General features: G+C 42.1%; 1 protein-coding gene across 2 annotated transcripts; it reads left to right on the plus strand.

Moving 5' to 3' along the window:
* Nucleotides 1-1,241: 1,241 nt before the first annotated feature.
* On the plus strand, nucleotides 1,242-8,494 carry LOC125004105 (specifically androgen-regulated gene protein). 2 transcript variants are annotated; one of them, XM_047578516.1, is made up of 4 exons: nucleotides 1,242-1,417; nucleotides 4,555-4,739; nucleotides 5,230-5,392; nucleotides 5,487-8,494. In XM_047578516.1, the coding sequence occupies exons 2-4, from the start codon at nucleotides 4,635-4,637 to the stop codon at nucleotides 6,983-6,985; spliced, it is 1,767 nt and encodes a 588-aa protein (XP_047434472.1). In that variant the 5' UTR covers nucleotides 1,242-1,417; nucleotides 4,555-4,634; the 3' UTR covers nucleotides 6,986-8,494. The 2 variants fall into 2 exon arrangements, with proteins under 2 accessions (XP_047434472.1, XP_047434556.1); XM_047578600.1 differs by lacking the exon at nucleotides 4,555-4,739.
* The last annotated feature ends 3,438 nt before the right edge of the window (nucleotides 8,495-11,932 follow it).

Genomic DNA, 11,932 nt, shown 5'->3' on the forward strand with positions numbered 1-11,932 from the left:
TTCTCCGCAGCTCAGAGGGAACACAGGTGACGAAGATGGAATCTGACACTAATGCATTACAGCTAATGGCTTCTGCTGTCGGTCTAAACAACAGGTTCCTGCAGCGAGCAGAGTCTGCAAATATCATTTTCATAATTCAAATGTCAACAGCTACAAGAGTCGGGCAACAGACGCCTCAAAATAATTCTGAAGTTTGTGATGTAAATACATTTTGGACCACTTTTATTTTGTGTAAGTTTGAAGCTAAATGCCCACGACGGATTCAGAAATAAAGAGTTCCCACATAGTGTGCAGGACACAGGTAACAAAATAGTAAATTATATATTATATGGTCTGGTGTTTGTTTTATCTGATTTATTTGATCCTGACTTGGGGCTGGGAAGTGTCATTAATAAAGACATTGTTGGTACTGTTTTCAAAGTGTAAAATTGCTTTTTTTTGCACACATTTTGCTGGCAGAGGTAAAATAAGATTATTGTGAAACCTGAAATCTACTTTGAATCGCGTGCTAATATGGATAGATATATATTATGTTTGTAACTTGTTGTTGTGCACTTTTTATCCTGCGGGGTCCTCATCTGAAAACGGCAACAGAACAACAGATCAGCTGATGATATTAGACTCCTGACGTCACAGATGTTTGCTGTTATTGATCGTTGAAAACGGTGAACGGATAGTTCTTCTAACTCATGTTGAATCCAATGCTTTTATCTCAACAGCTTTGGACGGATTCCCAGGATATGGGTACAATACAAACATTAATTGTTTCCAGGGGATAGATCCTACAATCCTCTATGATTATCTTGCTTTTCTTTCGGCACCAACAAGGAATTATGTTTGTGGAGTGAAATGTCAACAACTATTGCTATTTAAATTCCGAAAGGATAAACTCCCGGGAGGGACGATCCTGTAGCTAAACGTCGCATCGCCACCACGAGGTTGTCATGTTTACTTTTTTTGTTTTAGTCTTCCTATTCATTTGGCAAGATTATCAAATAAAACATGTAATTCTGTCCGGTATCTTCGTTCATAACCAAATGGCTGCCAAAGCAAACAGTTCATTCAGCCTCATTTACCTGTTAGCGCCACTGTGTTATCGGAAATATTTTTTATATGTGTAATTAAGAACATATCGTGTCATTCAATTGGCTCCTCCTGGAAACGTCCGCGCAAGTCGCTCGCTGATTGGCCACGCTCGCCAGCCTATCCGGAAGTTAATTACCTCACCTACCTGACTGCCGCTGAAAATATTTTCCCACCTGTTCTCTCGTCACTAGTCACTCTAGTCTTTTGCACAGTTTTACTTCCAGGAACGGAGCAGCTCGGAGGCGAGCGAGTTGCACCGCTGCCATGGACTGACGTCTGAAAAGGAGTCTTTTCGTGCGGACGTTTCTGTACAAGTTAACTCTTCATTTCGGTGAGTTATCAGGAAGTTAGTCCTTTGGGGAAGTGAACCGTGATTGATGCAGAGGGGAGTCATGAGTTACAAAGGAGAAGTTGTTTTCTGTTTTTATAAACGTTAAAAGAAATCTGTGCTTTTCTGATAATGCTACAATAATTAATCAACCAGATTAAGTTTATTTACCAGGCAGTTGGTGGCACATGCTGCCTGAGAGTAAACCAAATATAGCTGGTGTATCTGTGGAAGCTATAATTCAAACATTGATCATATGCGTTCAATCATTGAGTGTTTGGAGGATTAGTGAATACAGTGTGCAGAGAATATACAAATATTTGCAGATACATGTCGATAACATTCATTTCATTGGGACACAAGTTGCCAAGCTAAACATTAATGAAATATTTCTATTCACTCCTGCAGGAGATTGCACAACGTACTGTTCGCTGTGAACCTTTGTTTACTTTAAATCATTAAACCAGTTCAGACTGACAGGCCACCCTTGAATACATACTTTACATTGTTAGACCCTTTTTTTCCACCGACACACTGCAATTTGTCATCTATAAATGAGGATCCCTGGGCCTGTAATAAGTCTGGCTCACAAACCGTGCAGCTGTCCTCGCATTAAAAACTTGGAGCCGTCCCCCCTTTTTAAACTTTTAAGTGTCTGATCTGCTCAGTTGTAATTCAACGCCCAGTCACATCAGAGCGCCGAGCTCAATTTAAAGACTGCTCTCTCTTCGAAGCAAGTAAAGTGACATTCCTGTCCATATTAAATCCTGACTCAGCTTAGGGTGTATTGAGCTGTGCCAGGTATGTTGCAAGTTTGAGAGGTGTTGGCCGCTCAGGTTTGAACGTTTCTCTCGGTCTGCTGATCAGGATGGCCTAATGGGAGGAGCTGTAATTAACAGCTATTACGGCTTTCACTGGGAGGCCAGCGTGTGATTTGTCAACCAGTTTTTGTTTCCAGTAAACATGTTTGTATATGTGGGTGTTGGTGATCAGGTTTGTTCCCTTCTGTCTTGGCCGAGTTGTCATGGCAACAGGTCAAGAAAGTCACGGGCCCGTGTCCTGTTCTCTTGTTCCAGGTTTCAGGTCTGAAACACATGATTTATGGAAACACTGTCCCCTTTTCAAGTCATATTTTTATGTAACTTTAATTAAGCCTCGCTGTCTTTATTGTATGGCAGCAGCCAGCCTCCCCCTTTCTTAGTTTAGAAGAGATTTGAAGGAACTGAAAGGCTGGACAATAAAATTAGATTTTATAAGGTGATCAGAGGCACAAAAAAGATCGCACGCTCTCTGTTGTTTATTTATTGTCAAATGTTTGATTTTACCCATTAAGGGCTCATGAAATCCTTCAGTAGAACAGCCTGAGGAACTCTTTTACTGTAAAATATTAATTAGGCATCCAGATATAGAACGTTTCTATTTTCATACTTTACTACTCTGTTCATTCTATTATTTCTAAAAACCTGTTTCCATCTGGTTGAGAAATACTTAATCGTGTATGTATTCGTTCATTTCTTGGCCCGCAGTTTTATTTTGCGTAGAAATATTTACAGTGCCTGCTGCGGGACAAAACTGACAATGTGATTTTATCATTCTCTTTTGCAAACCGTACCAACAAATCTGCTTTCATTTTGTCAGCATCACCGTGGGACATGCTGTTTCCTTGTTTCATCCTTTAATATTTTACAATTTATCTAAAACTGTATAGTATGCTACGATAACCTTGTGTCATATGCTAGTTTGTGGACAGACAGAGTTGAGCTTATAAAGAGAAACTTACATTCTTTTGTTCTAATATAGTTAATCAAATGTTCCCAAAGTGAAGTTTGAAGTTTTTCTCTTTGATCATGAACACACCTTAACCTGACTGAACAGCTGCGCTGCAGCTATGTGTTGAATTACTCATAAAACAGGTTGTAAAGCTTTTTTTACAGTATACTGCATCCGTCTGTCTTAACTTGAGCTTATAGTTCTTTCTCATTCACTGTAAATGGTATTTGCTGTTGGACCTTACTCATGCGTTATGAACACTTTAAAGCAAAGATTTACTTTCTCCATTGAATTGGCCTTATTTAAGTTACAGTTTTATCATCTTCTGGATTTCTGTCCTGGCTGACTTGTTTCTAAATCAGCCATCATCACCATCAGCAGATGAGGGTTAGTAACCTCTTCCATTTTTTCATTGGTATGCTTTCCTCATGCCTGACCTGCTGCTGATAATACACACAGTGTAATAGGTAACAGGTAGGAAACCCGAGAATGCAGGGCAGTGCTGCGGTGCAACCCGGCGTATCAACATTCCTTGCACAGATTTTATGTAATGCGAAGAATGTCAAACATAATTGTTGAAATGCCAATTAATAAACGGCGGTTTGAAGATCAACCTTAGCTGCATGTGATTTCGATGATTTCTGTTGCTGGAATAATTAAGAAAGCAGATCTCACTACAGATGTTAATGCTAAAAGAAAATGCGCAGGATGAAGTTAATGCTCTGTTAGGAAACCGCAACTAATCATTATCTTTCGTACAGACTATTAGTCGATTATTTCCCTTGATGTAGCACTATGAATTGTGACATGGTGAGAGAATGATGAGATCTTCACGTTTGAGAAGCCAAACACAAGAAATATTTGGTGTTTATAACTGTTGGCCTCTAAGATGAAAAATGACTGACTTTATTGTAAAAAAACAATAAATTGCAAGTAATTGCTTGGAAAGCGAATAAAGAAAACAGTTGATGGAATATTGAAGATTTAACTTGAGCGGGGAGCAATATTTACGACAGCCGTCTCAATTCATAGCTATTCCCCATCAGGCTAATGAATTCATCTCAATTCAGGCCACGTTGTGTGTGCAGTTCATTGTTTACTAGTTTAATCATCGTTTTTATTTAACGACTCAATTAGCATAACTCTCGTTACATTAATAAGACAGCTTTTGCATTATGAGGATCATTTAACCATCAGCTATAATCTGTGGGATTCATTTTTCACCTCGATGGAAAGACGCCGTTCAGTTCGCTAAAGTTTAGTTTCAAACCGAAGGCTGGATCTCACTGGTTATAGGAGATCATGATTTTCAAGATTTGTTAGGTTTGTTAGAGAACTCATTCATCTAGACTCCCTGCTTGACCTTTCAGATTCTTCCTCCTTGAGATCTGCACCACCCTAAAAGGACTGTGAAACGCGCAGGTCCGGCCCTTGTCGTCTTCCCCGTGCAATGTCGAAGAGTAAAACGTGGCCAGGCGGCATTGCCATGGAATCCTCGAGCAATGTGGACAGTGCAGGAAGCTGCGACAGTGTAATCAGCATGAACTCTGGCTATGTGAGTGCTGCTGCAGATCTCTCCATCTCAGTCCCAGGGACTTTTCTTGCGGTCTGTGTAAACGTGCCTTTGAGCATACTTCATTCTCTGGTTGGAAAATGGGAAATAAAGAACTGAGACTTGTGCATCAGGTTGTAATAATCTCTGCATGGGAGTTTACAGTTGATATAAGCAGGTTAAACGAGAGATGACAAGAGGAAGTAAACCTTTAAGAGGGGAAAAACTCTCATGTTCCAGTGTGAGGCTGTTGAGCTGTTTCAGCTCAGGCTTTTTTCCTTCTCTTTTTTTTTCAAATTAGATGAAGAGAGGCGAAGTTATACAGGTTCATATAGAATGAAAAGATATAATTAGTCTTTGCTTTGGATGTGCTTTACTAAATTTCAGTCCATATTGTTGTGTTTAAATGGGGAACATTGATGGTGGAGATGAAACATGTTTGCCTTTTTAATTTTAAAGTGTAATGTTTCCCATTATTTTATATTGTGAGCAGAGTGAAGACAGTATGGAGTACCTATCGGCAGAGGAGCGGGCTTGTCTAATGTATCTGGAGGAAACAATTGAGGCGCTGGAGGTGCAGGAGGACAGCGGCTTATCCAATGATGAACCAGAGCTTGGGTCACAGACACAAAAAGCATGTCAGACGAAGGGAAACGGTACGCTCTTGTCATGTTTTCTAACTTGAGTGTGTCGTGCCTGTGTGTCAGTGACTGCGGTACTAACTGCAGCAATTGTGTTTCTCTTTATCAGACATTCCCAGCGTTGTGTCTGATTGCACTGGAAGTTGTGACATGTCTGCCTCACCTGGCACCACTACGTTAGCCACTGAAGGCAAACATGTGCATGACTGTCTGAATGAAACCTCTGAACCACAGTCGACTCGTTCTTTGGAAGGCAGCAAGACAGAACTTGAAACAATGGACCTCGTGATTCAGGCCGATCCTCCACTCAGTGAATCAGATGTTGACAGCCCAACCCATTCATCAGCTGCAAAGAATGAGGAGTTGAATTCAGCCCCAGATGGGGAACAGTCCTCTGAGGTTGATGTGGGTGTAATCCCTCCACCCTCAGACTTCATGGATGAACCACAGCCTACTTCAAAGCCAAAGGAAGGAGGAAGGCCTAGTATCAAGCTAGGAAGTACTATAGACTTGGAGCTGCTACGCCAGAGAGCCTCTGCTAAGAAAATTTCAGTGAGCTCCATTGTGATTGACGGGCCGCCAAGAACCCCTTCATCTGATGAGCCTCCCAGTTTAAGCCCACATCTTGTCGACTCAGGCCCCCAATTGAGCCCTCGTCCCGAGACTGCCGAGCCCAGGAGTCCACCCTCTGTGGCTCCAAAGCCCAAGAAGCTTCCTCCCAACATTATTCTGAAGTCACAAAAGGCTCCAGCTGCTGGCTCTGATGGGAACTCCAGACATTCGTTGCCCACTGGCAGCGATCGGCATGCGTTGGACCCTCAGAGAGTTCACATTGAGGCCCTCCGAAAGCTCGGTCTGCTTAAAAGTACCGATCCAGATCCAGGCCCAGTCTTGAGTCCGAAACTTTCTCCCAAATCTAGAACGTCATGGGCAGCTCCTTCTCCTCCAATCAGCCCAGCCGCTCAACGGACACCACCCACGACGCCATCTTACACTCAGTTCAGCAGCCTTCCTCCTACGTCGGCCCCTCTCCAGTCTGCGTCTCCTGCGGCTGTATCAAAATCAACTGATTCCTTTCAGCCTCCTGATATCCTCCCAGCACCTGCTGCTTTCAGTGACCCCGCTGAACCTCTGCCTTTGGATAATGAACTGCCTGCTGTCAAAGATGCCACTGTTAACAGCCCCCCTCTAACCCCTCCCCCATTGGTTAAGAAGCTAACCCCTCCCAGGGTCATTCATACAAAATCAGCCACCCTGGAGCGCTCTGGCTTGGGTCTAAGCAGTTACATGTCCGGGCAAAACTCCAGTGAGTCCGGACAAGGCATCAGCGGTGAGCCGAGCATGAATCAGCTGCGTAACAACCGGCCACGCCCCGCCTCTCTTGGGAGCGGGAAAGAGTTTTCTCATGCTCAAGGAGAGGGTTTGCAGGCTGGTCCTGCCCCGAGCAAAGGCCTGGACTCGCGGAGCTCCGTGCACACTCCCACAGCCTTCCAGCAGTCTCAGAAACTGCCTCGATCACAAGGCATCAGTGTACTGATCTGCCCTCGAGCAGAAAATGTAGGGAACCGCCGCGAGGCCCTGAAGAAGCTCGGACTGCTCAGAGACTGAGCTGCCTCTCACACTTCATCCAACCGCCACAGACTCTGTTCAGATGCTGTATTTAAAGGAACACACCGGAGATTTGTGAATGATGGTTTAAGACGTGACAGAACTTTCAGGACGTTCAGGACATGACGTGAAATTCAGTCATCTACATGTTACATAGATCGTATAGTCATATTTACAGTGACTTCTTTTCCATAAGCCAAGGTATACGTTAACTGTGTCTGTAAATTCACTTTCATCTTTCATTACTTTAAAGAGACGGTGATGGACTGCTTGGTCACGTGTCTTGTGATCCCCCCACCTGCTTTCATGTTATTCATTTCAGAGATATCTCTGTCTGCTTCTCTTTCTGGTTCTCCTTTTCAAAATTTTAAAATGTCACTGACGGTGATATTTTCACTTCCTACACTGGATTGTTTAGTCTGGCCTCTGGTCTGGTTTTTTCTTTTTTTTTTAGGAAGCAGTGGTTTCCAGTGGTTGTGTGTATTTATTATCGATAGCAACTCCTTTCCCTGTGAAGCTTGCATCATAATTGGAGGATGTTTATTAAAAGAAATGTCCTGCATTTTTAGAACATACCTTACACTAGGTCAAAGCACAGTCTCATTGGGCTGTAGGTGTAAGAATCTGAAACATGTGCTTTGAATGACTGCGTAATGACGCACATGTCAAAACTCCTAGCTTGTTACAGAGTGGCTGTGTCTGGAGTCACTATAGGTCTCTGACTTTCAAACATTATTAAATGGTTTTGGATCACGCAGTTTCTTTATAATAACACAAGTCACTGAGTTTCTTCACATTTGGAATGTGTCGTGTTTGTTTTGCTTTCCTTTGATATTTACGAAGCGTCGGCTCCCGTGTGTCTTGTCAAATCACAAATTGGGACACAGGTTTTCTGGCACAGCTTCAGCACCTTTATCTGATGTGATTGTGAGAGAACTGGTGCAACCTGTTCTTTACCTGCTGGTTTAGACTTTATGGAACATCTCTGCTGCTCATGATGGCTCGTTTACGAGCAGACTAGCTGTCTGAATAGCATTTTATCACAGCCACAGGCACTTAGAGACAAATAGATTTGCTCTTTCCTGTGATTCACCATCAAGGTCACCTACTGCTGGGAAAGTTGTGCTCGGTTTAAAAAAACACATTTCACTGAATGTGTGTGTTTACATCGGAGTTAGCGGAGAACACTGAGACAGTTATGAGTCAGGTCATTTTGTCTGATTTTGGATGAGACGCAACTTTCTACATAATGCTGGGAGGCTTCCACGTGCACAAATAACCACTTAACAGTGTGTATTTAAACTTTTAAACTGGTGAGTGGCTCCTGTGTAATTTTATTAGACATTGACGCTAAGGTGTGTTGTCTCTGAGTGACTGCATCAGCATATTTGTTTCTTTACCACACCCAAGATGCCTTCGCCACATCAGCTTGTATCCAGAATCAAATTTGCATGATATATAAAGACGAGTTTCTGTGTATATAGTTTGTAAATAAACCCCTGTTCTGTATCCGGGGAATTTTGTTTTTTACAAGAACGAAGTGGAAAAGGATTTGAATTTTGTTTTGAATGAGCGGATACAGCAGCTTTATTTGAATAACATGACACTAGTTTAACACTAGTGCAAATTTACTCGTAGGTATCCGTGTCCGTGGTCTGTTTTCATGAGCGTGCAGTGAACATCCTCTTTCATGGTGGAGTCGGAAGAAGAGGAAGTGGCTCCATGCTGTCAAACGAACACAGGCATCTTTGTGCTGCTATGTGGCATGTTGGTATGTGAGCAATCGCTCCATCTGAGAGAAGACCTGACTGACGAGGACTGAGTGACAGCTCCTGTCACTTTCACTGTTAGCCCCACAGATATAATAGATCAGCCATTAGACTAATTTACCACAACAGTCTGCACCTATTTCTTAATTAAGTTCAGCTTTAAGAGGTTGCGTAGAATCTAAAATGGAAACAAACCTTTTTAAATAATCGATCTACAATAACGTGAATAATTCAAACTGCAGAAGAAAAGACTTAGACTTTAATGATCCACGAGGGAAATTACTTTGTCATTGTACCAGTGGCGTGAGGTGAAACAGACTTCTTTATCTTTATCTTTGCATTTTTATTGTGTTTATCAGCTCAGTAGCAGTTGGAGCAGAAGTATGTGATACGGAAGACCATAAAGCTACAATAAAACATAATCACCTGGTTGCCTTTGTCAAACTGCCTACTTCTCAAAGAGATGTAACTCTACATCTCCGCATGCATACAGCAGGCACATATTTTCAACCTGCCACTAGCTCCGTCACATGCATCGATCAGCCTCGACGTTAAAACCACTGACGGCCAGATGGAGTAAATATCATTGACCATCTTGTGACAACATGATGTTCTGCTGGGAAACTTTTGAACCTGGCATTCGTGTGGATGTTACTTAGACATGTACCACCAACCTAGGCCAGACCAGACCAGTTTAGAAACAACTAAAAAAAAAAATAAAAAAAAAAAGAAAACTTCAAAAATAACACAAAATGTTGACCTGGCCTCCAATCACTAGCTGATCAAGTATCTGTTGGATGCACTGGAACAAACCTTATCCACAGAGGCCCCTCCCCTCAACCCATAGGACCCAAAGACCCCCACCAACAACATTCTGTTTGCAGACACCCTCAGAAGACCCGTGTCCATTCTTGAAAGAGAAAACTGTTTTGGAAGCACGAGGGACTCAATATTATGTAGGTGGTCATAATGTTATGCCTGATCAGTGTATATCAGTATCTACATCTAATAATAAATGGCCATAAAATCCAAAGAAAACACTGTATGCAAACAAATGTAGTGTAAAAATAAAAGCTAACGAGCTCTGTGTGCAGTATTAATAATACAGTTCCTGTCAGAGGCTCTCAGGTTAAGGAAGTGTTGTGTCCAAAACAAGTCCGACACTAATAGCAGAAATGTAGTGTAAAATATATATATATATATATATATATATATATATATATGTGTGTGTTAGACACAGATTTTCTGAAAATCTGGAGAATATTTTAATCTCCACAAAAAGCACAGGTGGGTTAATGACGCCTGTGTCCGTAGAGGACACAGGTGTATAAATTAGGCGCAACGGTGTCAGACTTTGAAAAGTCACGCCCCACTAGGGGGCAGTGTAGATCCACGTCCGTTAACCAGTGGATGTGAAACAGGACTTCCACTGTGGCTGAGGACTCCTACGTTGGAGCGCGTTCAATATTGTGCACACATTCAAATGTTTCCACATCTCCTTCATATAAACACCCTGCAAACAAATCCAATCCTTTATTCAGATAATGGTGTTGAATTCAAGTGAAAATAGGACAGCATATTTTTCTGCGCGTCAGTGATTTATTATTATAACGAGCATATGCCTTTTGTTTGCAGACTTGTTTTATTTCCGTGATGAGTTCTTGGAAAGCCCTCTCACCAAACAAATTTATGATCACATGAAGTCATAACAGCAGATAATTTGTTGCTGAAGCACAACAGTGAATATTAAATCTGATTTGCTTGCGTTCTGGTTTTAGATTAATATATAATTTTGTAGTCACACAAAAGCTGAGTGACAAGTTAGGCTTGTAGCTCAGCCAAAGGGAAGTTTGTATCAAAAGATTCTTCACTGCCAAAAACTCTATCTCAGTTTCTTCCAAGTCTTTCTGCAGCTGAGTCGCCTCAAAATAAAATTGCATTCATAACAATAAAATTTGGTTCACTAATTAAAAAGAATCTGGTTGAGCTGTTGACACATGAAATGTCTCATAAACCGTCTTTTGTAGTGGAAAATGCATTTTAGACACGATGCATTTCATTTTATATTATTTTCTCCACTCGTTTAGTAGTCTGAGCTGAGGAAAGAATTTTTATTTTATACTTTTTTTCATCATGCACTACTTATTAGGTCACACTAGCTCTGAACCAGTGTTACTCTGAGAACTTGGTCCTGAGCTGTAGTTTTTATCTTTCCAAACAAAATGGCTTTGTCTCGTTGCCTCCAGAGGAAATGATTCAGGTCAGAGTTTTAGAAAAGAATGTAAGAGCTGAATGTGGGCGATTTACTGGAAGGTTTTACTCATCAAAGTGTCACAATGACCCTCGAACATAATCATCACAAGTGCTGAGCTTAGAGGGTCTTCAGCGGTTTGAGGGGGATGTGAGGTTTGGTGTTTAACTCGTTAGATCGGCTTAACATATCCAAGGTTTCGGAGTTTGAGCAGTAGGCAGCAGGTAGGCGTATGCTTCTGCGCTATCTGGCTAGACGGTGAGCTCATGGGACTTCCCTGCTGTCCTAGACCTGTTTCCGTGCTCACCTACTTACATAGTGTCTGTCTGAAAGAGGCCACCAACAGCCTTGTCCCTTTCTGCACACACCGGCTGATCATTGCGGATTAGCGGAGACAAAGTGGCTCAGAGCCACTGCTGGGCGTGCTGAAGTTTAAGCATGCCCAGTCCAGTTCAAAGGAGTGTACTTAAAATATACGGGTATTATCTTTCTCCTCTGTGTGTTCTTCAGATAGGCAGCCAGCAAAGTTAACAAAATTAAGTTGCATGATGTTGACGGATACTTTAAATGTTCCACTCTCAGTGAGGTTTACATTTAGGGCTTTGAAAGGGCAACGTCTTCCTCTCTGTCTCGTTTGATTCTGACGAGTCCATTTGATTGTAAGTGGAGACGCGGCACACCTCTGTATCTCTTCTACTACCTACACAGCTAACAAGCCTCTCTGTACACCGATCAGGCATAACATAATGACCACATTATCAGTGACTATCTTGTGACAATACAATGTTCTGCTGGGAAACCTGGCACCCCCACCCCATAGCAACCCAGAAAAACATGAAAAACAGCACAAGGCGTTGACCTGGCCTCCAAATTCACTAGATCATAAACTGATCAAGTATCTGTGGGATGATCCACCATAGAGGCCCC

Source organism: Mugil cephalus, chromosome 1, assembly GCF_022458985.1.
Source record: "Mugil cephalus isolate CIBA_MC_2020 chromosome 1, CIBA_Mcephalus_1.1, whole genome shotgun sequence".
Taxonomy (NCBI): domain Eukaryota; kingdom Metazoa; phylum Chordata; class Actinopteri; order Mugiliformes; family Mugilidae; genus Mugil; species Mugil cephalus.

Excerpts from the sequence above, each read along its gene's own strand:
- LOC125004105 (XM_047578516.1), top strand. The coding sequence starts at position 4,635 with ATGTCGAAGAGTAAAACGTGGCCAGGCGGCATTGCCATGGAATCCTCG. Across the intron at positions 4,740-5,229 it reads TCAGCATGAACTCTGGCTAT|AGTGAAGACAGTATGGAGTA; the intron begins GTGAGTGCTGCT and ends TATTGTGAGCAG. Across the intron at positions 5,393-5,486 it reads ATGTCAGACGAAGGGAAACG|ACATTCCCAGCGTTGTGTCT; the intron begins GTACGCTCTTGT and ends TCTCTTTATCAG.